The sequence below is a fragment of the Lepisosteus oculatus genome, chromosome 5 (genome assembly GCF_040954835.1).
Source record: "Lepisosteus oculatus isolate fLepOcu1 chromosome 5, fLepOcu1.hap2, whole genome shotgun sequence".
Classification (NCBI taxonomy): Eukaryota; Metazoa; Chordata; class Actinopteri; order Semionotiformes; family Lepisosteidae; genus Lepisosteus; species Lepisosteus oculatus.
In genome coordinates, this window is record NC_090700.1 from 42,288,105 (window position 1) to 42,313,892 (window position 25,788).

At 37.8% G+C, this 25,788-nt stretch overlaps 2 protein-coding genes across 5 annotated transcripts in view; both read left to right on the forward strand.

The window, feature by feature from the left end:
- The window catches only part of LOC102694927 (inactive cell surface hyaluronidase CEMIP2-like), a 50,105-nt gene that overhangs the window by 17,671 nt on the left and 6,646 nt on the right, over positions 1–25,788 (forward strand). For 3 of the 4 annotated variants that reach the window (XM_015342918.2, XM_015342920.2, XM_015342921.2), the window contains 13 exons: positions 142–330; positions 1,576–1,745; positions 2,417–2,626; positions 3,550–3,755; positions 3,996–4,065; positions 4,344–4,472; positions 5,386–5,471; positions 8,700–8,831; positions 9,266–9,301; positions 11,150–11,302; positions 12,174–12,351; positions 13,935–14,150; positions 20,518–20,726. In XM_015342918.2, coding sequence (XP_015198404.2) covers positions 142–330; positions 1,576–1,745; positions 2,417–2,626; positions 3,550–3,755; positions 3,996–4,065; positions 4,344–4,472; positions 5,386–5,471; positions 8,700–8,831; positions 9,266–9,301; positions 11,150–11,302; positions 12,174–12,351; positions 13,935–14,150; positions 20,518–20,726 — 1,984 coding nt within the window. The remainder of the gene's footprint in view (positions 1–141; positions 331–1,575; positions 1,746–2,416; positions 2,627–3,549; positions 3,756–3,995; positions 4,066–4,343; positions 4,473–5,385; positions 5,472–8,699; positions 8,832–9,265; positions 9,302–11,149; positions 11,303–12,173; positions 12,352–13,934; positions 14,151–20,517; positions 20,727–25,788) is intronic. The other variant, XM_015342919.2, reaches the window with a different exon arrangement.
- The window catches only part of LOC102687134 (cell migration inducing hyaluronidase 1), a 75,815-nt gene that overhangs the window by 3,401 nt on the left and 46,626 nt on the right, over positions 1–25,788 (forward strand). The window lies entirely within an intron of this gene.

Sequence of the window (25,788 nt, forward strand, 5' to 3'; positions counted from 1 at the left end):
CACTGAGTTACAGTTATCTGCCTTCAAGGAAGCAGCATTATGGCAGTACTGCTAAATTGGCAGAGGTTAGAGCCAGTTGTACAAACTTCTGAGAGACTTTGTGTTAAATAACACTTTTATATTTATACTTCTTTTATTCAGGTTCACCTCACATAGGGTTTAAAGTGGAAGCTCTGAAAGGTATTGTTGTAGACTTGGTGGATGATGTCACAAGCTGGGTACCTGGGGACAGAATAGTGATTGCCAGTACAGATTATTCCATGCACCAGGCAGAAGAGTTCAGTCTTCTTCCCTGTCCAGAGTGCAAAACCAACCAGGTGAAAATTGATGGTATGCATTTACCTGCTTTTCACTACTTTTAAATCTGATTGCAGCACACTGAGGTTCACCATTTCATTTTTTGAAAAGCCTCTAATGCATAAATTCCTCCCTTCTGAAGTCTCTAACCTATTATCTTCCAGTATTTAAGTCAAAAAGCTTTACAGTATGTAAGGTGTAAATTCTTAGGTTTGACCCTGGTCTTCTGTGTCTTATTTCTGGCTCAGCTATGGGTGATTAAGCTGACAGTCTGACTCATCCAAGCCTTTTTATAACTGTTTCAGCTGAAAACAAAATGATTAAGATGGTGTGCTTGAACACATTATTGTTCCAGTTAAAATTCTGATTAAGTCACTGACGATTGTGACAATTCTGAGAACTGGGTTGAAAACATCTGATCTAATTGATAGATTATTATTAATGATAGTCCATATCTTTGCTAGAACTGGATTATTGATCTGGGAACCTCAGATGTAACCCAGTTTGGCAGCTGAACATGTCAAAACTGTCAAATATTCAAGTGTTTTGTCTCTTTCTTTATTGCTTTCTGTACATCCCTCGTTGTCATTTATCACTGCCTGGGCACAGCTGTCTAATACAGTGTCCTGCAGGTCTCTCTTACCTCCATCATGTGTTCCAGCTGTGCCCCCTCAGCCAAAGCCATTCAGTGGGAGAAACTACTGTAAATGGATCTGATCACTAAAGATGAAGAGCTTTTGCTCAGTCCTTATGGTTTTGTTTTCAGTAACTTGCATATCTCTTTCACCAGGCAGCACTGTGGCACAGTGGTTACCTTTGCTGCCTCGCAGCGCTGGGGCTCTGGGCTCATTTCCCGGAGTGCTATCTGCGGTGTTTGTATGTTCTACATGTGTTTGCATTGGTTTCCACTGGGTACTCCGAGTTCCTCCCACAGTCCAAGACATACTGGTAGGTCAATTGGCTTTCGTCAAATTGACCCTAGCATGAGTGCAAAGTTTGTGTCCCATGCAATGGACTAGCATCCCATCCAGGGTAGGATACCTTTGTGCCCAGTGCTTCCCAGGATAGGCTTTGGGTTGTGACCCTGAACTGGATAAGTATTTAATGGATCTCTTTCACCAAATATAAGCCCTACAACCTCTCACAGATGCTTTTTCTAGGATGTATGCTTGCATCAGGTACTGGAGATCCCTTAGCAATGGAGAATGCCGTTCAGTTAGAAATTATGCCCATTTCATGAGAGTTGCCTCTAATGTGACATGCTATGTTTTTTGACAGGGAAACCTCGTTATCTTCACATGGGAGAAATCGTAGATGGGATTGATATGAGGGCAGAAGTTGGGCTCTTGAGCAGAAATATTATTGTTAAAAGTGAAATGGAAAGCTCCTGCTATGGTGAAAATCACTGTGATATTTTTAACTATGATACGTTTGGAGGACATATTAAGGTAAGTCTACTGTGAATAATGAATAGCTGTCAATAAAACAACCATGTTTCCTATTAAAAGTAATTTACACTACATTAAAAAAGAAGCAAGTTATTACTTAAATATGTATTGATATGTCTCAAGGCCACATCTAATCACAAACCTGCATTTTCAAGAAGCTCATAAGTGTTGTACTTGGTATGCAATTGGCAATTGTTGTTTCACACCTTCAGAAATTAATTATTTGCAAAGTTTCACAAATGAAAATATCAGTAAGCAAAATGGAACAAGATAAGTTCCTGATTCTGTAATTTTTCTTGCCTAAAAACTCTTAATGCAAATCTCTAAAATTCCCTGAAGATGAAGCTGTTTTTCCTTTTAAGAAATAAGAACAGATTGAGTTGTCTAGATAACCATCACAGACGGTGTAATTCATCAGCTGTCAAAGTCACTGCACATCTCAGCTGCAACCTGTGTTAGTAAGAGACAAAGGATGCAAACATAAGGGAAAGCATCTTTGGTTTACTAAGTAAATCCTGGGAACTTTTAATAAGTCTGGTTATTTCTCAAATTGAAAAGCCTTTGTTATTCCTTGTCAACAGAAACAAGAGCTTCATACTTAGGGACCTAGAGAGTGGTTTAAACCAATTGCACAAAAGAAAAACTGTATTCACTCAATTTTGTCTCAGTAGATCCAGAAGGGCTTCAGGTCTTTTCACCTGTCAGGAGTGGAGCTCACCGCCATGGGTCAGCAGAACCTGGGAAGCTATCCTGTGCACTTCCACCTGGCTGGAGATGTCGATCAAAGAGGGGGTTACCATCCCCCAACTTCCCTGGAGAACCTGTCGATCCACCATGGCTTCTCCCGATGTGTGACTGTGCATGCCACTCATGGCTTGCTTGTGGGTTCCTAACTTGCTTATTGCTTAATGATGCACAAGGCATTCAGGAAAGGGATGGTGATTATATTTGTAACTTTCGCTAGCAATATTTTAGATCAGCGGGCTACAAATTTCCTGGAGGGCCTGGTATTCTCTGGTTTCCCTTCCAGCCTGAGTAGTCAATTAAACCAATAATCTGTCTTTCCATAAATTAGTCCTATATTGTTTTTTACTTAAGGTATTTTACATATTGCATTCACTTACAATTACCTATAAATCCCCTTAGAACCTTGTTAGAAGTATTACAGGTATGCAGATATTAAATATTTAGACCAACTATGGTACTGAGAATGTGGCTGAAAGAAAAACCAGAAGACACTAAGGTCTCCAGGATCTGAGTTTGAGACTCCTGAATTAGGTTCTACATGAATGTTTCGAATGCTATAAAATGGGCTTTTTTACTACAAGTTAAAACTTTTTCGATAGGTCTGCTTTGTCTGTTTTGAAAGCAATTACCAGTCTTCTTTTGAAGTTTTGCATTTTTGCTGCCAACCATTGCCCACTGTGACTCTTGGTGTTTCACTATTTGATCTTGAGCTCTTGTGGGCTTGATGCTTTGTTTTTGAGGCACTCCATACACATTCTGTCACAGGGATTGTAGATTAGAGAATATGGTGCCTAGAACCACATTTTATCTTGGTTGACAGTGACAAAACATCCTATATAACTGTTTGAAATTACCCGATTTTTAAAACTGTTCTCTGAAAAGAGGTCTAATAAGCTCCTAGCATTCATACTAATAGTTCTGCCAATTCCATACTTTTTGTTTTTAGTGTGATTATTAATCAGTACTTTATTAAAGATCATGTGTGATTGTACATTTTTGCTACAGTTAAAATATGCTTCCTTTAGAGTCCTGTTTTTCATGGCTTTTTTTTCCACAGGTAAAAGATGTTGTCGCATATGACACCTTAGGCCACTGTTTCTTTCTTGAAGACGGCGTGGAAGAGAGAAACACGTTCTATCATAACCTGGGACTCCTGACAAAGCCAGGGACTATCCTGCCTACCGACAGAGATGAGCCCATGTGCCTAAGGATTCGCAAAAATGTTTTTGGAAACTACAGGCCTGTGCCGAGCACCGACTGCATGTGAGTCTGTGCTGTGCTGCTACAGCAGTTAGTAAATTAGTCGTGGGGTACTAGTTTACAGATATTGAGTAGTCAGGCAGAACAGGATGTAAAGAGACAACTTGCTGAGCTTCAGTTTACAGAAACAAATGACAGCCAGCCCCAGAGCAATCTTCATAAAAAGTAAAGTGGCGTGGTTTCGTTGTGTGTGTGTTTAGTTATTACTGCTTTTATCATAGCGTTTTTTCATTTCCTCTCTAGGGCTGTCAGCACATTTTGGATTGCAAATCCTAATAATAATTTAATTAACAATGCAGCTGCGGGGGCACAGGTATGCTATATTAATTTAAGTTTAAAAATCAGAACAAAAAATATTTTGGTTTTTAACATTCATACGGGCGCATTTCCTCATTTATCAAAACCTGTCCAGTAACAAGACTTAATTTAATGAAGATTTAAAATAATTTAGTGAACCAATGCTGCAATAAAAAAAACAGTACATGATATAATTTTATTTCTGATTATTAAAATTCTGGGGTTAGTTAACCTGTGTTTTTATGTAATGTATACAGGCAAAGCACTAACTTCCTTTATGTGTTTTCTGTGAAGGATGTTGGAATCTGGTACATTTTTCATCGTGTTCCCACTGGACTATCTGAAGGCTTATACCCAGAGGGGAAGACAGAACTGACACCTTTGGGAATATTTTACAACAACAGAGTACACTCTAATTTCAAAGTATGTATCATATTGCGACATTTCCAATTCAAATCTGACTGTAGACTACCTCTTTTGAATTATTTTAATTATGTGCTTAAAAGGGTACCATATTTCCAGAAAGTAGATAAAAAATATGTTGTTTTCTAAACATGAGCTTAGTAAATATTTTTAACTTGATAGATTTTAACTTATAATGCTTTGTGCTTCAAGCTATAATTCTACATCCTGTAATTTCAAACTTCTAACTCAGAAAGTGGTGATACACAAAACTCATACTCATGAGTTTTTGCAAAACTTACTTTTTCACTCCAAAATTGCAGTTTTGATGTATAAAAGAAATTAAGAAAGAAACTAGTGATGCAACATTGAAGTCCTATAGTTCGTCCCAGTGATGTTGCTTCTTTTTACAAAGCTTTCAAAGGCAAGGTGTAATGTCAGGTTTTCATCTGTTTATCTCTAAATTGCAGTGATCATGCTTGCCAAAACTGTTAAAATGGAAGGAATTCGTCTGACAATGGGGTAATAGAGAAAGGTAGACACATTGTTAGGATGATCAAATGATAGTGAAGTATATATTTTTCACAGAATGTGGCGATCTTTATAGCTGTGGTAGGGTAGGTGGTTTTTAGTGTACAGAAAGGTAACATTATGAAGTCCAAGTTTCCTTTAGTAAATTAAAGAGCACATCTGTGGAATAATAAATGTTTTACATTTGGTGTCTAGAGTCCTTTAAGTTAAAGTTTTAATAAGGTTGTTGTTATTCAGCTTCTTCCTTCTAGGTTCAGAGCAGTAGTTCCATCCTTCACGGTCTATCATGTCTATGACTGGAGAAGGAAAGTTTTCTGGGCTGTGAAGCTTGTGTCCTTAACAAGGAGTTCTTTGTTTTCCGCTGTCAGTAGCTGTGAGTCCCTGTGTGTCTGACTGTCTGCAGGCTGGACTCTTCATTGGGAAAGGAGTGAAGACATCCAATGCCAGTGCTGCAAATCCTAGAGAGTATCTCACCATTGATAATGCAAGGTACCATTTCCTGAGTGTGTCACTTAGTATTATCTGGACTTGTATCAAAATACTTGTTTTGCTTTTCTTAATTATTTGTTTTATTCCTGAGCCATTAATGTCCATTACTGTAATGGACTTGTACAGAGACTGCAATATGTTATATTAAGCACATAAGAAGGTTATTTGTATAGTTCCTCTTAAAAGATTATTTTTCAAATTACGGGAGGTCGGCATTCAGTGAATTGTGTGTTTTTGGATAGAAAAAAGGATTAACGGACAGAAAAAGGAGAAAACAGAACAGGGGAGAATGCTCATATATGGTGGTGATGCAATTAGCTGAGTACCACAGGAATCTATACCAGGACCACTGCTCTTCCTAGTTTATATCAGTGATCTAGAGCCAGTTCATAAACTATTACTAAGTTTGCAGACCATACCAAAACAGAAGTATTCAAAATCCTCAAAGGAAATGAAGTCAAAGTCAACCCAGCAGATTTCAGAATCAACAGAGAAATAAGAACTAGAGACGTTGGAACTAAATGAAAATGTATTTAAAACTTCTTTACGCAAAGGCTTGTAGAAGTATGGAACAAGCTACCCAACCATTGTTGAAGTCAGTATCCTGGCTTCCTTAAAGAAAAGGCTGGATGAAATTCTTGGAATCATTAGCTGGTAATTTACAAATGGGCTAAAGTGGCTATCAAAAGTCCCCTTTGGGTTTTGACCCAAAACACTATAATGTTAAAATTAAAAAAATGTACTGATCCTCCTTATTTAATTAGAATATATATAACAGAAAATAAGAGATTGCATAAGTATTCAATCCCTTTGCTTTGACACACTTAGTCTGTGGTGCAATCAGTTGTTTTAGAAGTCACATGCAGTAATTAGTTGAATGGAGTCAACGTTTGAAATTAAGGAGTTCAGGTTGAATACACCTACTGTATCTCAGGGAGGTCCCACAGTTGATTAGTACAACTCCCAACAAAAACGACATCATGAAGACAAAGGAACATTTAAAACTAATTGGGGATAGGATTATTGAAAAGCAGCAGTCAGGGGAAAGAAAATTTCCAAAGCATTAAATATCCCCAAAGCACAGTAAAGTCTATTATAAAGAAATGTAGGAAATATGGCACAACTGTGAATCTCTGCAGAACAGTGTGTCCTGAGTATCTAAGCGAGAAGGGCACTAGTCAGGGAGGCCACCAAGACAGCTCCAAAGGAATTACAGGTTTCCTTGGCCGAGATGGTAGAAACTGCGTACAGTATGACAATGATTGCCCGGGTGCTTTGCAAATCTGGGCTTCATGGGAAAATGGCAAAACAAAAGCCATTGTTGAATAAAACTCACATCTGATCTCAATTACTGTGTGCCAGAAGGCATGCAGGAGACTCTGAGACGAAGTGGAAGATGACAGGTCTGTGGTTGACCTATTTGGCTTCAACACTAAGCACTGTGTTTGTTGCAAGAGTAATGTTGCACATTGTCCTGGGAACACCATCCCTACCGTAAAGCATGATATGGGGATAGTTCACTACATCAAGATGTGAAAGACTTGGGAAGATTGAAGTCTGCAGGAGACCTGGGATTTGGGAGAAGGTTAAGTTTCCAGCAGATCAAGGATCCAAAATGTACAACTTAAGCCACAATGCAGTGTCTTAGAAACAAAAAGCCTAGAACCCGGACCTCAATCCAGTTGAGAATCTGTTCACCATTGGTCTCTGTCCAATTTGAGGGAGTCTTTGCAAAGAAGAATGGACACAAATTGCAGTGTCCAGATTTGCAAAGCTGGACTTGGTAAAGACTTATCCAAGAAGACTCATGACCATGATTTCTCTAAAGGTGTCTCTACCAAATATTGACTTAAGGCGGGTGAATAGTTCTGCAATCAGCTATTTTCTGTTTTCTGTTTAGAATTAATTTAGCGTGATCTGTAGATTTTGTGTTCTCTTTCACAGTATAGAGTTTTTTTGTGTTGATCAATAGCAAAAAAATCCTCTTAAATACATTATGATTCCACATTATGTAATCTGCAATAAAATGTAAGTTTGAGTGAATACTTCTGATAGTCACTGTAGATGGGCTGAATAGCCGTCTTTTGTATCTGTTCTTAAATAACTCACGCCTATGCATTATTCCTGAAGCATTACAACAGCTGTGCTTTAGGTGCCCTGACATGCATTAGCTCACAAAAGAAAAAAATATACACTTTTTTATAGATTCATTGTCATAATGATCATTTAATTAAAGCAGATACCACCTGTAGCTTTAGTGAAACCATTATGCTCTTTATACTGTACATCTCCGCACGAATGTTTAACTCATTCTGAGATGGAAGCATTTTGACGTTGTATTTGAGTTGCATGCCAGTTAAAAACAGATCCCAGGGCATTATCCATTATCATTCCCTTCCATCCCACACATGGCACTCACCTAGCCAGCGGTGAAATGTTTCCATTTATTCACCTTTTTATTAATTCTGGTCAGTCTTGTTTCTATACCGTTAGTACTACCCCCTCTGTGGTATTTGAAGGCGTAACAGTCAGATTGATTGCATTCCCCAGTGCAATCAAATTATTCATTCGGAAAAAAACATTGAATGAAATACTAGACACAAATGCATTATGCAAATGTAAAAGCACATATGAGAGTTTTTAATCATCTGCTTATAGCAATAATTTACCACTTCCAGTGTTTAAAAAAATGTTTCTCTCTGTCTCCATGAAATGGCTTTTAAAGAGCTCACATGCTGTTTAGAAAAATAATTGTTTTGGCGGAGGCAAGGGTTTTCTTCTCATTAAGGCAAAATAAACTCATTTAAAATGTTTTTGCGTTTCGCATGAAGGCTTGGTTTTATTTTCTTACCCATTCTCATTGTATTACTGAAAACCCCATGGTGAGTAACAAAATCATTTGTTGTGTATAAATCTGTATTATGATGATAGCTGTGCCTCTGTGTTTTAAAATTCGATTGCTTTATCTCCAGGTTCTAAAGCAACATAAACCTTAGATCTTTCAATAATTTCTGTGTCTAAGATCCCTTTTGCCCTCGTACATTTAAATGAGAGCACTTTGATAAGATGTAAGTAATTTTGTAAAAGATGTAAGTTGTTAGATGTTTGTTGGTTGGAGCCAAAAAGGTGCGCTATGCTCTGGTAATTGACAGTAGAAGTGGTTAGCAAGGCAAATATATCATACAGTGACAACAGAGTTATAGGTGTCTCATGTGGGTGATGTCCCAGGTACCGTCCTCACCAAGATGCAGATCCAGCAAAGCCAAGAGTCCCTGCTGTCATTGACGGGCTGGTAGCCTTCAAAAATAATGACCATGGAGCCTGGGCACGAGGTGGGGACATCACTTTCCAAAACTGTGGGTACGTTTCCCTTTTTCCTTTCCCTTTTCATCCACAGCGCCTCCTATCTATCAGTGGTTTCCATAAACAGCTACTTAAGCAGCAGATTAGGGTTTAAGGTTTAAGGTTTCGTTTTTGAGCGCCTATGGAAATATAAAAGCCCAGCTGTGTGTGATTCAGTTCAGAACAGGAACATGGGGAAGAAGGGCACTCAAAAATGATGATTATAGACATGTACAACATGAGGCTGAATCTTTAAGAAATTCAGGCTTATTATAGTACTTTATTTATTTTTTAAAAACCTGCAATTCATATGAATGAAATATTGCAATGTATCATTGGTCTTTTTTCCAGTTGAACATATTGGTTAAAACTTTGAAATATTATCACGTGTTGTGTGATTCTGCTGATTTTAGAAATTAAACTTTAATGCTCTGATTCTGCCTTCATTTCAGATTTGCTGATAATGGCATTGGCCTCACTCTTGCCAGGTATTGTTTTTGACATAATATAAGGAATTAAGGAATTCTGAAACTAATTAGCAGTGCAGGTGCATCGGCAGTATTCTTTCCCCCCATTCCTGCATAAGAAAAATACAAAATGACTCCCCTGGAAAGGTTTGATACATACTGCCCAACAAAACAAACTTATCACTCTTAATTTGCAACAGATTCACAAAGTTATCTTGGATTTTTTTTTTTATAGCAGATGCACTGACAGTTTATTGAACAGACATGACATACTGTGGGTAAATTCATTACATCACATTTGTCATCAACAGGATTTATAGTGAAGGTCACTAGGCTAGTAGCTTGTGTGGGCACTACTAGAATCAATACAAGCTGTACATGTGCAACACCTACTTTGCAGCAGGTTCAGATTCCTATTTTCTCAGTGCTGTTCACTGGTTTCCGGGTCCACGATGCCCATCTCATTGGGGCTCATGTCTGGAGAGTTGGATCGCTATAGCAGATTTGTGTCTCCCATCTCATGTGAAAGTCGTAATTGTGCTAGGATGCTGTAATGGCAGAATGAGCCTGCAGGAAGTGCAGGGGAAATGGCAGTATGAAAATGATCTTAAAAATGGACCATGCATCTCGATGCCAAACTTGGTGAGGTGTCATGACTCATGGTCTCCCAGATTGCAGTCATTCATTGACCTCATTTGGTAAACAGCAGTGGTCCTACTTAGTCAAGCATCCAGCATACCAATGCTCTGAAGGCATTGATCTCTTGATTAGTATATTGGTTCCTTTCTGTGTATTTCTCAGTTTTTCACCATGCTTAACATTGAACATGTTACATCACCTGCGTATTCAAAATCTACATGCTTTATTTTTTTAAATGCATACTTTCATACTGTGGATTGACACGTTTCTTGTGATGCTCAGCATATTTATTGTTATCCACTGCAATATTTACTCTAAAAGTGATCTTTTAAAAGGCTTGATCATTTTTGTGAGAAACACAGAAAATTGCAAAAATCTGCAAGTTAAAATGAGCTTAGCATGTAAGTATTAAAAATACTAATGCCGTCCAAACACTAAAATTTACACATTTTACAGATAAGGTTATACACTACAAGGCTATACATGTTTTAAAAAAGTATGGACTGATGAATGGGTTTTTGTTACACTGTAGCACAATTTCAGTTGCCATGTACTGTACAGGGTCTGCTTACTTTTATCATGAAAGGAGCACCTCCACTGGTTAAATGGGCACCATTCAAAGGCCTCTCAGCTTTCAGTCTGGGGAACAGCTGGAGTTTGCAGTGTTTTATCAGCCACTAGTATGATTAGATTTAAGAGAGGCATATCTATAGGAATTTGCAAGATACCTTTTTTTAAAGAAAATAAATGTTCTGCTCTGCTTTTTTTTTAACAACGCCATTGGAGCAGTTGCAGAATGTGATAAGCTGTTATCTATGTATTCTCCTATGGAGAATTTATAGGAGTCCTGGAGCCAGGCAATGCTGAGCAGGATATTGAATTAGCCAGTTCTACATGCAGAACATTCTTAGTACAATCACTGCTAGTTGCTTTATTGTAAACTTTCTGTATGCAGAATTATTCAGTAATATGTGATATTTTCTAGACACATTAGGTGGCTGAATGACTGAGTGTTCCTTTTTGCCCTCCAGGACAGTGGTTGCTAAGAGTACACCCTGACATTTGCTTTCATTGAATCATAAGACAGTGTACATTATGACGAATGCTCTAACATATCTTACATATTTCATTTCCTAGTATTTAAAATGTATCAGATGTTAGCGTTCCAGAATATTTGTACTTAATTTAGCCTGCAATTCATTCAGCACTTTGTTATCATTCTGTGAATAGTGATGGAACTTTCCCAACTGATGAGGGCTCCAGCCTGGAGGTGACCAAGTCTATATTTGTCGGCGAGAGCAGTAATGTGGGCAGCCATGGAGGCCAGAACAGCTACTGGGGTGAGGGAGCCAATGGAGAATACAGAACCCTCCCCAGGAACAAGTGAGTTTTTTAATGTATTTTTAACAATTTACCTTCAGGCTTTGGGTGAAATTCAGCCTTAAAGATCACAGATCCCATGTCCTATGCCTTTTGTGTTCTCCTGCAAGTGTGTTCCAAAGCAGGGTCATTCGACCGCGGTCTTGGAGAGCCACATTCCTGCAGGTAGTAGATGGAACCTTTAAACCATCCATCTTGAAGGGCCTGGAACACTTTAACTATGGAACCAATTAAGTAGGTGCAGTGTTCGATAAAGTAGAGAAGTAGAGAGCATTTGCAACAAAATTGGGCACGGTGGTTAACCTTGCTGCCTCACAGCGTAGGAACCCTGGGCTTAATTCCTGGAGTGCTATCTATGTGGAGTTTTATGTTCTCCCCCTGTTCATTTGGGTTTCCTCTCGGTGGTTTCCAAAGACAAACTGGTAGGTTAATTGGCTTCTGGGAAAGAACTGGTGTTAGTGTGTGTGTATCTGTGAGTGCCCTGCAATGGAACCCCACATTTGCTTGCCAGGTTAGGCTCTGGCTCCCCCAAGACTCTGTACTGGATAATGTGTTTAAAAAATAAATGAATGGATGAATTAAAACAGAAATCAGAATAGCCCTCATCCCTCAAGAATTAATGTCACCTTCATTGAAACATTATTTGCTTGGTTGACTAATTGCTCAAGGAAGTGTTCCAAGTCCTTAAATACCAAGTGATTTAGGATAACCTATAAGAATATTTTCACTGGGGCCCTCTAACACCTGGGTAGGAGACCCCTGATTTTGGTCCCTGAGAAATAAACAGAAGGATGGTTTAAATCTTGGTGATGGCTGTGACTCTTTGTGCTTTGAGAAAATGACAATTGTTTTTGTTTTTTTTTGTACTGTGAAGGACTTTTCCAATTCGTGGATTCCAGATCTATGATGGCCCTGTCAGATTGACCGAATGTTCCTTCAAGAAGTTCACCCCAACCGCAGACAGGTATTCCAGTGCCTTGGGATTCTTCATGAAGAACGCCTGGCAGGTCAGCCCTCAGAACAACGTGTCCTCTGTCAAGATGGAAAGAAGTGTAAGGACTTTACCTGTCCTATTCCATTTCTTAAACCCTTAACACATTGCAAAGAGAGTATTAAAATATATCACAGCAACACAGATATATCAGCTATAGAGGTTTTGAAATGATTTTCTCTCTGTCCCTATTTTATGATAATTGTTTGCTCTAGGTTTCATTCCAGTATGGTTTGGACAATCCTAAAATATTTGTACATTGTTCATGTAGATCTTGAGTTCTTACAGCAGCTGTTAAGACAGCCAAAATATCCTCCATGGACTAAGAAAATATTTAAAGAATGACATGGATGTTTTTATTTATGGCGCTGCAGAAAGTATAGAGGTCATAATGATCTGCAATTGCATTTCCTACTTTTTTGTAGAGCCAATTTAAGGTCAGTGTCCCCTTTCATGGAACTGTTGACTGCATTCTTGTAGAATTGCTTAAGGCACAAATTAAAACAGATGCATAGACTTCTTAAAGCCTGTTTTTCATGACAAACCAATCACAAAATAGAACTTCAATGTCCTATCCTTTTGCACAGAAAAATGTATTGTAGTGTAAGAATGTCTGATATGGGGAGCCTTGTATAGTTCACCTCATTAAGTGTTAGTAATCAGAGATGTAAGTCAAAGAATGTATCAGTACATTTCTAATACTTCTATCAGTTTCTATAGAACAAGGCTGGATTACAGTGTGTCTGCACTATATTAAGAAAAATAGGTCACTGAACAAGCATTTGATATGCAGGAGAAAACCCATCCCTTCTAAAAGTGAAAGCACAACACATGTAACATAATTAGTAAGCTTTTATTTAGTTCTTTGTGGATATTAATAGGGACGTCTTCATTTCATTGCCTCTGGCATTCAATGCTCCTGTCTAACAGCGCCTGAACAAAACCCATTGTTCTAATTGTTCAAAGTAATTACTTTGTAGAGGAAGAGGCTTGCTCTCCTTGCGGATCCTGGACTCTCCTACTTCATCATTCTGTATTTTCCATTTAAACTATCCCCTTTGCTTAGACTAAAAGTCTTTAGGTGCAACAATAGCAGTTCTGTTTTCTTGGCAGAGAATGACTGGCGCTAATTAATTTCACTCTGTACTATAGTCTGTATTAAACGTATGCCAGGCTTGCTCAGATTATAAAAGCTCAAGCAGTTGCTTTGTATGAATTCCCAGGCCAGTGTCATGCCCAAGTTGATTGTGAATTTGTTGGACACTTTTGAGGTTTGAATGTTATTTCCCATTTTCTCAGAAGCTGGATTTCATGTCTATTATTGCCAGCTTTCTGCTATTGTTGCAAAATGATCTATTTAAGAAAAGGCTTTTAGCTAACACCAAGAGAAGGCTCTAATGAAAGGATCAAATAACTGCATTTACACTTTTGGATTGGGTTTTAAAGGTAACAAGACTCTTCTAGCTGTGTAACAGTGTGCCAAATAGTCTGTCTTTTTTGCCACCTGTTTGAGAAAGTAAACTTTCTCCAAATATTTGTTGACCAGTTTTGGGCACTTCGTGACAGACTGAACAGCTGAATCTTGCACATATTTACTGTAGAGATAGATCTGTTTTTTATCTGGTATCTTTGCTTTACGATTAGGTGGGCCTGAATGTATTCTTTGGCAAGCCAGGCCAGTGGTTTGGTGCTAATGACCTAGACGGGGACAAAACCTCCATCTTTCATGACCTGGATGGATCAGTAACCGGATACCCAGATTCCTACATTGCCAGAGTGGACAACTACCTCATCCATCACCCTGGCTGCCTCACTGTACCCAGGTGGAATGGTGTTATATGCAGTGGACAGTATGCACAGGTAATGCACTTGTTTTCTGGAGAAATTATTCTCATAGTGTTTATGGGTTTACCATTGTTCCTATTATGCCTTGCCAGCCCTCTGTATATTTTACCCTTCTTTGATCGCCATGGCTTTCTGCTCTATTGCCCTTTGCTGGAACAATGGAATGTTATACTATGCTTATATAAGAGTTTTCTAAAAGAGCAATGTTCATTTTTCATTGATGGTGAGGTGTAATTCCATTGATGGTGAGATGCTGCAGTGCATGCTCATTTTGAATAAACTGACAAGTGTATCTTGTGTTGGGGTTTGAATTGACGTTTACAAAGCTATGGGTTAAGGAAAGTAGGAGCAAGCATCATTTTCAATACATCTATATTTCTTTCAATTGGATGTGGGTTAGCAACTGTAATTCTGTTTTAGGAAACTTATTTAGGAAGACAGATACCTTATTGAATTTTGAAACCTGCTTTTTGCTGTCATACAAGACATTGGCTACACCACAGGATTGTAAGTATGACTGGGGAAAAAATGCTATGGATTAAAAGCTCCAAATTATCTCCCCATTGGGATAGGATCTTTAGAAATCAATAGGGATTTTCATTTGACCTGAAGTGTATTGTAGTGATTCCAAAGCCTTAAGCCTAGTAGTTTCAGCATGCATTTTTACATTTAGATGTAGTATATCCCAAACCTTTCCAGTTTTGCAATCATTCAATTAATATCAAGATCTTGATCAAATTTATGTTCTGTGCCAGATGTTTTGCACATCTGCATTATCTATTGCCTGTCAGTACTTATTTTAGAATACATGAATTTTGTTACTTATGTTGGTACATACTGTACTAGTTTATCTGTTTCAAGTCAGATACTTAGGGTTGACTCCAGATAGAAAAATACTTTCCAATAAATTAAATATATGCAAATGAGAAGAAGCCATTAGGACCATCTAGCTCGTTTGGTTATTAGAAGCTAATTAATCTGAGGATCTTATCCAGCCATTTTTCTAAAAGCAGCCAGGTTATCCTCTATGTCAATATGGCTGAATTGTTTGTTCCACAATATGTATAAAGAAGTGACTTCTTTTCTTAGTTTTTAAATGCACATCCAAGAAGTCTGCACTTGAGTGCTCTGGTTCATGTTTCACTGTTCATTCTGAAGAAATCCACTGGGTTGACTTTATCATTTCCATTGAGGATTTTGAATACTTGAATCAGTTCCCCTCATATTCTTCTCTCTGCGAGACTATTAAGGTTAAATGCTTTTAGCCTGTCAGTGTAGAAATTTCCTTTCAGTCTAGGACTGTATCAGATTGCTCCTCTCTGAACTTAATCCAGAGCAGCAATATTTTTTGTAATGTGGTCACAAAATTGTACACAGCATTCTAAATGAGGTTTTAGTAAATCCTTCTTTGAACAATACAGTGCCTTGCAAATGCAACCAGACCCGGTTCACAGTGCATAGTTTTCACAGTTTTGTTGTTTTAAGGCTTGCAGTTATGACACTTTGTAGTAGAAATTAATATTTGTTCTATACACAATCTGCAACACACATTCAAAGCAAAAAAAAACAGAAAAGAAACAGGTATAGTTAATATGGAAGAAAATGGAAAATCATTATTTCATAAGTTTTCAAACCTTTGCTGTAGCAAACCTAAATTAATTTAGATAAACAAAATAACATTAATGAGCCACCATCCATGTACACGTACAGTAATACAATACAATAAAGTTCATATGAGTTCAGAATAAATATGTCTTTTTACATAAATATGTCTCTTTAAGGAGCTTCAGTCAAGTAGTGAAATTCAAGTAAAGATTCAACCATGAAAGCCAAGGAGCTTTCAAAACAGCTCTGGGATAATGTTCTAGAAAGAGAAGGATACACAAAAATTCAAAGACAATCACACTTTGGACATGGTGAAGCCGATCAAGAAGGTAATGGAAAGGAAATGGAAAGTATAAAATACTACCCAGACACCCAGCATAGATCAGGGTGTCCCTTCAAAATTCCATAAATCAAACCTGGACTGTATAGCCATGTGGAAAGAAGGAAACCATTATAGAAAAAAACGCCAAAAATTCTATGAGTGGACTGGCAAAGTCAAAGTCCTGTTGAGAATACGTGGAATGACTTGAAACCTACTGTCCATAAATGAGCCCCAAGCAACAGGAGAGAGCTTGAGCCAATCTGCCAAGAAAACACTTGCCCCTAAACCACTTGTGGTTGTAATTGCTACCAAAGGCTCTTCCTTCACCAAATATTGAGTTCAGGGATGCATTAGTTTTGGTATTTACTGTAATATAGCCTGTCCATAGTCTTCAGTTTCAGCATTCAGGTTTTGATTGATATATTAAGTTTGAAAAAACATAGATGCATAATTTGTTTAATTTGACAATTAAAAATGGCATGTGATGGCATAGGGAGGGTTTGCATAATTTCAGATTCAGATTACCTCTCTATAGTGTCTAAGATGTAAATAATGTGACCGTATAAGTACCATTTAAAGACCTAAATCTTTTTCATAACTATATTCTTTGATCGTAGTGCTTTACTTACGTATATGTAAAGGTTTTTTTTTCTTTACAGTACCTGTTTCTAATACACTGCATTTGCATATATTAAATGTTACAATATGTGTCAGATGTTTGCCCAGGCTTTAATGTTTGCAAATTCTCCTTTTGGTATGATATATGAATCTGGCTGGTTTACAGCCCATACCATAACCTACTGTAGATCATTGTCACTTATTCCCCATCTATAGAGGTTGGTAACACATGGACCATGACCATTCCTAAAACACTTTGGACCACTCTTTTGTTGGAAAGTGAAAGCCAGGAGGTTGATGGATAGGGCATTTGATGAGGTGTGTGTTTGTTAAGTCCAGTGATTACCATTCTTGAGCCCGGGAGGGTTAAGTATGTCCTCGTGCAGTTGCAGGTGAGGAGCATTTTGAACCTTTTTGAGCATTTTGTGGGTCATTGTGAGTCATTGGATGTGTGTAGGAATGATGTTTGCTAGGACAGGTAGCCCAGGGAGTGGGGTGGAGCTTAGATTTCCAGTGATAATGTACAGGGTGGCATTCAGCTGGGTGTCTACTCTGTGAGTATGCGATGATCTTGACCAGACAGGCACACAGCATCCTGCTTCTGAGAAAGACAGCTGCTGAGAATGGCACTTGTCCATTGAAGATAGATCAATACATGTAAAATCATGTGTATTTATAAGTTATTTAACATATTCAAATAATTTGCTGAACATTGGAGTTTCCAAGTTCTTCCACAACTGTAGTATCAGCCTTCCATATGAGCAGTTCAAGTGGGTAGCTGCGTCAGCATGCGTAGTCTGCAAAGGAACAAGTAATAGGTTTATTCCATGCTAAAAAGAGAAGAGAGAAAACGCAACGTTTCGGCTGTGAAGCCTTCTTCTTCAGCCTTCTTCACACCTGAAGAAGGCTTCACAGCCGAAACATTGTGTTTTCTCTCCTCTCCTTTCAGCATGCAATAAACCTATTACTTGTTCCCTTCCATATGAGCATCTGGTGCTTCTTGATTCACCAAGCCAAGCTACCAGGCGTTGCTATTAAATAGCCCAGCCAAACTACTGCTGTGTTTGTGTTTGCACCATTTCTACTTGGTGCTGTACTACATATAGTATATACTATCAATATCACAGATGAGGTTAATTATAAGCAGGAATCAGCCTATAGACTTGTATGTCCTGTTTATTATACATTTTAAAGTGGTACTTTATCAAAGGAAATTACATAATATATCCATTAATAAGGTATGGGACAAAAGTAGAGGAAGCAAAATGTATTTTCTGTATTCTTCTGTTCATTCTCTGTGTTCAAGTTTGGCTTTCTTATAGAGCCAGGTGTGGTGGGTTTATATGAAGAATCCAGAATTATGTGAACTGTAACCTGTTGCAAAGCTCTCCTCTCCATTTGGTGCTGTATAAAATGTCCTATGTAAATATGATTTGTCTTAATTTATAGACACAGCATACTTATCCAGACGGTCACATTCTTCTTGTTTTGAAATTCCTAAATTTAAACACCTCATCAAAATATGGTTCTGAAGCCCTTGCTGCAGTGTGGGTGGAATGATCCATTAGCTTGCAGCCTTGTTATGACAACCATCATGTCAAATGGATTTGCTGAACTGTTTTCTGTTGCCAAATTCCGAGTTTGAATTTAAGTCTGTTTAATCAGAAGATATATTTAGCATTAAAAATGATCTTTAATTGTTTAAACACAGGGATTCTTGAACATTGCAATTGCTGAGGTCTTAGGACAAGTGGCAACAAGCTTTGAAAACAAGGTGGACTGTAAAAATGAAAACAATGCCCTTTTAAAAAAAAAATGGAACGTTCCAGTACTTATCTGGTGTTTGTGCAGTGCTTATCTTATTTGTACTTAATGGAATTTTACATTGCTGTTGCATGCTTACTATTTGGCGGGGTCATAAAAACTTTTCTACACAACTGTCAGAACTAAATATATGCCATTTGTCAGTATGATTCATATATAATATCTGGGTATTTAAGGAGGATTGTCTGCTGTCTGTACTGTTTTCATAGGACGTAATGAAGCTGGTACATAGATACTTTCAGCACTGATGTGTACTTAGTGTAAAGAAAGAACACTTGGAACTCTGAGTGCTTTTGAAGGAATAAAACAATGTAGGAAAAATAATGGGGTAACAATGGCCAGTCTTCAGCGGATGGCCTTTGCTTTCTGAGAATTTCTTTTTTGAGAAGATTAAGGTCAGCCCAACACAAAGTTATTCTGCTTATGCGGGTGTGTTGGACATGCATGCTAGAGAGCAGCATAAATACATGTTGTTTAAAACACAGCACTGCAGATTGTAAAGTGCCATTACGATTAAAATAAAACAAAAGGCCCAAATTACAATTTCTCTAAAAAAGTTAAATGTTCCATTTTAGATGTGTCTGATTCGGCTACACTTTCCTGAGCGAGATCCAGTCACAGCAGTTCCTTTTCAATGTTAAAGGCTTATTTCATCAAGCAGAGGCTTTTTGGTATTCTGGCAGCAATACAAGTCTTACAAATCTAAATAGAGAGTATGACTTTTACTATTTTTATAGCCTTTAAAAATATTGCAAAGGGAAACCCTGAGATACTAATTTTCCATTTAAAATGATTTTGTTTTGAGAGGATATTAGTTTACCAAAATCAGCTTTTTGCCCAGTTATTTTTTGGCTACCTTTGTAGCACCTTTTTACAACCATCACATGCATTTTAAACAACTTTATTTTGACGTGCTCTAGGAATCAGCAGGGCTTTTGTCTCAACAGGCTATGCGTGCAAATGGTACATGTCTTTCCTTCCATGCCATTTTTAGCATTCCAAATGTGTTGTTGCATGACTACATTTGACCGACGTGTAGAAAGACTTGTACAAGATGCTGATGTGGCAGGAATTTTATTAGCTTTTTCTGCAGTCATGCATTTCTGGATAGGAGACTCTAGTGTTACTGCATCAAAAGGGGATGGTTATGTTTTTAAATGTCCACAGAGAAATGTTCAAGTCTTAACAAATATATATTGGGTTTATCAATGCATAGTTGCTTCATAACATGGATATTAAAGCATAAAAACTCTAAATAAGAAATAGTTTTTATAACTAATCACATAATTTCTTGGTTATTTGAATCAGGGGAATTGTTTAATGATGAGATTTATGAGTTGCAGGACAAATGACCTTTTCTTATCGATAACTGTACTTCTGTAGGAGTCTGGAGCACTTAATTCAGCCATGCTTCTTAACCTGATACCCTGAGTTCCTTCAGAAAATGGTTGCGATCCTGGGATCATTTTACATATTCACAGACCTGCAAATCATCATGAATAAAGGAACAACCTCTTTTTTATGAGGACAATGTCTTCTTTTCCCCCTGTTGTTAGGATATATTCTTCTAGTTCAGTTTTGAGAACCTGAAACTGTAATTTACCCGTGTCCCACAGATTTGAAGTATTTGTCCTGTCCAGATTTAAGATTTTGTAAAAGCTCCTAGCTGTGGAGCTTTCATGAATGAACCTGTACTGACCTAAAAGCTGCCAGTTTCGGTTTCAGAGTTTTATCTTTTTTTCACCTTTTTTCCAACACAGTGTCATGCTAATGCTGTCTCCACTGAGGCTGATGGCTCCTGAAAGGGGAGGCAGAAATGGAGATTTGGCTTGTTGGGAGAGGCAGTCTTCTGGGGGAATTCGTTTGCAATTATTTTTTTATATTAATGATCTGATACACCCTCTCAGGTCCCTTTAACTGTTGCCACCACTGAGAAAAACAAGGAGGCAGGAAGCTGGAGTACAACACACACACGTACTGTATATGAAAAGGAAATATTTTCTCTGTCTACAGCTGTATATCCAAGCCCGGCGCCCCGAGAATCTGACTCTCCTCATTGCCAGGGAGACATACTCCAGTCGTCCGCTGGCACTGCGGGGCGTGAACCGTGGTGCACCATACCAACAGTACCAGCCTGTGGTGATGCTGCAGCAGGCCTACGTCATGCAGTGGAAGGGCGTGTCTCCTGAAGAGGTTATTCTCTATCCGATCAACTTCGACAGGTAGCTCACCCATCTCACACCACTGTGACTGTAGCATGGCTTTCTAGTTTTTGTTCTGCACAGACCAAAAAAAAAAAATAGGGCTGTCACTATAAAAAATAATCCAAGAAAAAAAACCCTCCATATTCAAAATGACTCGGTGTACATTTTGTCCCTGTAAAATAACCCTTTCTTTGTGATGAGACAGTAAAGTTTGGGTTGTTGTAAAAAAATCCTTCCTGTTATTTTGATTACCGGAGGTAAATGGTACTGATATTGTACTCCTATTTTAAAAGAATGCATTACTTGGCCCTCACAAAGTACCTTGTGACTGCACGTTTTAGACCGGAATGTTTTTTTGGCTTACAAATGGATAGTTACATTTTGACAAAGACTGCAAAAGACATTACAGACAAAGTCAAATTCATAACTCCATCTTAACTCACATACTGTAGGTCTTTCCAGTCTGGGACAGAAATTGATTTAATTCCCTGGGTTGCCAGCAAAATAAACATTTCTTTCTGTGTGGTGAAGGCTTTTCCATGTGGTTTGCCCAGCACGATTGGTGTTTCTGATATGATAGTTCCATAAACTTTTTGTTGACATCCAATCTCCGCCAGATAATTGGGAATTGAATTGGAAACAAACATTGTAAATGTTGGACCCTTTGTGATGCAGTGTCAGATGCCAGATGACTCTCTGTGGCACTGAAGCAATAGAGAAAAGTGAAATTAGAATTGTGGGGAACTGAAACCTTTGCCCAGGGGGTCAGATAACCACTTCTAAAGAATTCTGTCTGTATACACTTTTTTCCCATTATGCCACTGAGAGAGTGGGTGAGAGAGAGCAGGAGGGAATCTTTAAATTGAACCCTGTACTGTATGTTGTTATTTGGTCAAAGTTTGACATGATAATTGCTGAAAAATGTTTCAGAGCAAATTGTTTTTCCTAAAGACAAGAACAGCAAATTCCAGTTTTCATCTGGCATCCTGCTGGTATCTATCATTTTGTGAATGCAAAGTTTTTGTAGCCACACTGAAAGCAAATCGCCCTCCTGGCTGTGTTACCACACTCCGTACTGAAAGCTGAGGTCTGAAGTTTCAGTAATATCATAAACCAGGAGTTTCTGCAGTAAATACTTTGCCAAACGTACTCACATGTAAAACCCGATTGTCATTATAGAATAATGGACTATAGCAGTGGTTCCCAGCCCTGGTCCTAGAGGAACAGTGTCTCTATATCCTGTTCCATACAAATTCATAACCACAGGCTAATGGATTTCAGTTTTCTATGTGTAAATTTGATTCCAGCTCTTAAAAGTTTAAATTGGTTTTGGAATTGGTATCAACCCTGGACCAATTTTTGAGTTTCAGTACCTCCCTCATTCAGATGTGCTACCTGAAATCTAACCAATTGGATGTGCAGAAAGACAAAGCAAGTACTCGGTATGGGAATGTCCATCAGAGTCATTTCTGCCTGTGTGGGTCCATCATAAATTGATCAACTTGTAGGAGCCGTTTAGTCTGATGTAACAGTAAGCAAGTTGAGGAGAGTCTGTATTGAATTCCCATGTGTGCTGTGGGTGCTGAAGGTATTGGAAACAGTAACCGTGAAGTGGGATATTTTTTACGCTAACTGAAAAAAAAAGTAGAATAATGTTTGTTAATAAGTCTATGAAAAACTAACAGATCAATGAAATAATCAATTGGTACTAGAGATGTAGAGTTGAACTTGATTCTAAACAGTATTAGAGTATGCAAATATGCATTTTTATCTTTGTTTATTAAATCAAGCTGCAAGACTATAATACTGTGTACTCTTACTAGCAAAACACATTCATAATATAAGAGAATGTGTGGCCCTTAGGGAGCAGCAAGAATGCTTTGTTTTGTATACACTTTTGGAGCGTCTGCTGCCTGATCTTATTCTCATTCTCCTTGTGGGATCATCTTCAGCTGAGGTTGTAATGAGGCTTTTAGTGTTTGAGAGAACTGCATGTTCTGCACGTTTTACCAGTTTTCAATGGGTTTTGGAATCTGGAGATTGTTGTGGCCATAAGAGGGAATTTAAGTGTTTGTCATGTTCCTTAAGCCAACTTCACTGGAGGCTAACACATATTGCTCATCACTGAGAGAGTCTTTTCTCAAGAGTTTGTTTGACAGGCAGTGCCTGCTCTTTTGCCAGTGAGGGTACTCCATATCTCCTTTCATTTGTCTGTCTGTTAGTGGGGTGTCACACATCTGCTACAGTATCTGTTAGACAGTGTTTATTTGTCTTTTCACATTTTCTTTCCATAATGTGACGACTTGTATTCTTCAGTTACAGTATGGCTATTCAATAAGACTAGAGGAATTATGTCTCATCTTTGTTCATGTTAAAAAAAACAAAGAAGTAAACATTGTCTTTTTTTATAAAAGGGAATAAGGATTGAAGAAAACTAGGTTTATGTAAATATATTTTTACAGTTTCTCCTGTTATTGCAATATGCGTCTGTGAAATCGCTAAAGACAAGAATTCAGGCTTCAAATGTTTTAAATGTTTTTAATGAGCAAGTAATGACAGGACTTCTTTTCCCTTTAGCTCTCCTTTGCAGAAAAATGTTCTTGATTTGTCAAAAGAACAGTCTCAGCTCCCATTTTCCTTGGAGTTAGGGGTAGAGAGCAGTTCTGCTTTCAGAAATGCAAACATTTTATGAAGATCTGAAAAGTGAGTGTCTCAAATGATTAAACTGGTGTGTAGGCCAAATTGCTTTATATAATCATGGTGGGAGGGTTTATTCCATAGGCCTAAGACTTGCCTATTACATCTAAATTGACTTATTTTGTGCTTATACAGTATATTATTCTACATACTTTTGCTGCTTTCCTAAGCAGCATGCAAAGAAAGCCCCGGGCATATATTGTTTTATTATTACATAACGTTTAACATCTGTTTCTTCTGTGTTGGATTGCAGTTCACTATTACAAGGTTGGTAGAATCAGTTCTCTAGGGTATTTGGGCAGCCTTGGAATCTGAAGCTTGGAGAAATAAAAGAGAGATGTTTATCTCTGATTACTAATTTCTTTCTCCCTTTTCCCTATTACAATTTGATGTAATCTGTGGATAAATCTTAGCAGGACAGACACTACTTTTGTTTTTGAATAGGAGGATTGTGATTTGTTTTAAATCTTGATATTGGTGTAAAGTTGTCATTCTAGATTTGAAATTAAGTTCAGATTTTTTTATGTAGCTGGACATCCAGATTCTTTTTATGTTATTGAAATGTTTTGCTGAAATGATTTCCTTGGGGTTTTTGGGCAGCTTGCAGAGCGTGCAATTTTAAGATCATGGGTTTCTGCAGTAACATGTTGATAAAAAGTGTTTTTTTTTCATTTCAGAATGGTGTAAAATAGTTAACAATTTCCGTGGCACCTTGAGGAAAATCTATAGGTGTTTAGTGGAGGTGTAGATTTGTTGTCAAGGATTTCAATCATCATGGAAGCCTTTCTGCCCACTCTTTGGAGCATGTTGTTGGAATGAGCCATGAAATATTGCAGAATTTACGGAAATGAGCTTTATAAAAAATGTTCCATGTTCTGCTGATGTTACTGTAATCCACAATGTGGCTGTCCTCATTGATACTGCCTTCAGAGCAACTTACAAAGCTGTCTTAATTTTTGGTATAACTTTGCAACTATTTTAGATTAGGCATTGCTTTATTCCTAATCAATGCAAAATGCAACTGTTTCAGATGGTGGTCTGTCAGTAAAGAGTATGCTAAACATTTTTATTTAAATTTAAACACTCTACCCCCAAAATAGGATACTAAAAATCTCTCTTTAGAGGAATCGTGTTCTACTGTATATACAGTACAAGATATAATGTCTACACAAGAATACCATGTCTTTGCATTGTAATATGAAAAAGTTTTATTTATGTTAAAGAAAGAAATGTCCACGCAAAAACCAATGTATCACCTGCAACAGAGAGCCATGCTAATTAGTTGTTTGCGCTAAGCAACTGCTGAAATTGATGTACAAATTACATTTTCAGAGATGTGTTTGGTCCTCAATCTAAGCTTTTTGAAGGGTAGTACATTGAAGACTTATCACCCACATGGAAAATTAATAAGATTAATAGAAGCATCCAGTTTTGCCTTGTCTAAGACATGGCTCAAGGATAGAAAACTAACCAACCATTTAATTCTTACATGAAATGCGGCAGTTTTGAAGGGCTAGAAAGGGCATCACTCAAATGTAATCCATTTGTGTAGTATCCTGGAAAAGTTCTTAAAGTATTACTCATCAGTTATGGTCCATTGGAAAATTGTGTCCATGTTAAAGACTTATGCATATACAGTATATTGTAACAGGACACATCTATACCTGCTTCAGACAGACTAATGAAAGATGTATTCAACCACACATCAGTAACTTCATTGTCTTTACACCTTATTCAAAACTTGTAAACAATATTACATTTTACCATTGTTTATTCAAGTTGTAGAGCTCTCCCTGGCTTTACAGTTCAGTATCAGTACTCAGAATGTAGAATTAACACCAGTTTGTATTCTGTGAAGAAGTCTAGGTTATTTCTTAGAATTTAGCTCAGTCCTGTTAGTATTGATTTGCAGCCACTTTTTTAATAATGGAAAGGAAAGACATCCTACTGTTTACATATTGATAGATTAAAAAACTAATTCCTTGATCATTTTATTTTAATGTAGTAGACAAAAAAGCTGTTCCTGGGGTGGGGTCCATGGCTGCCTGTTCACTTTTGAGGGTTCAGAAAGTCTCCTGTCACCTATGTGACAAATATGTAGCAGTGCTGGAGGTTAAGCATTCAAATTCAACCACCCCGATTGTAAACCTGATTTGTTTGCATTTCAATGCTTAATCACTTTCGTGTGGATAATTTGCACGCCATTGTGTCAGAACATATAGACGGGTTACAGCACAAGTTAAGCTTACCCTGGGGAGTAAGTACCTCTTTCATCACTTGTTGAGTAAGGCTCTTTGGATGTCAGTCAAATGACATTAAACCTCCACAATTATCTGTTCTACCTTATCACACTGCTTGTGCACTGTCAGACAATCTGCGTGAC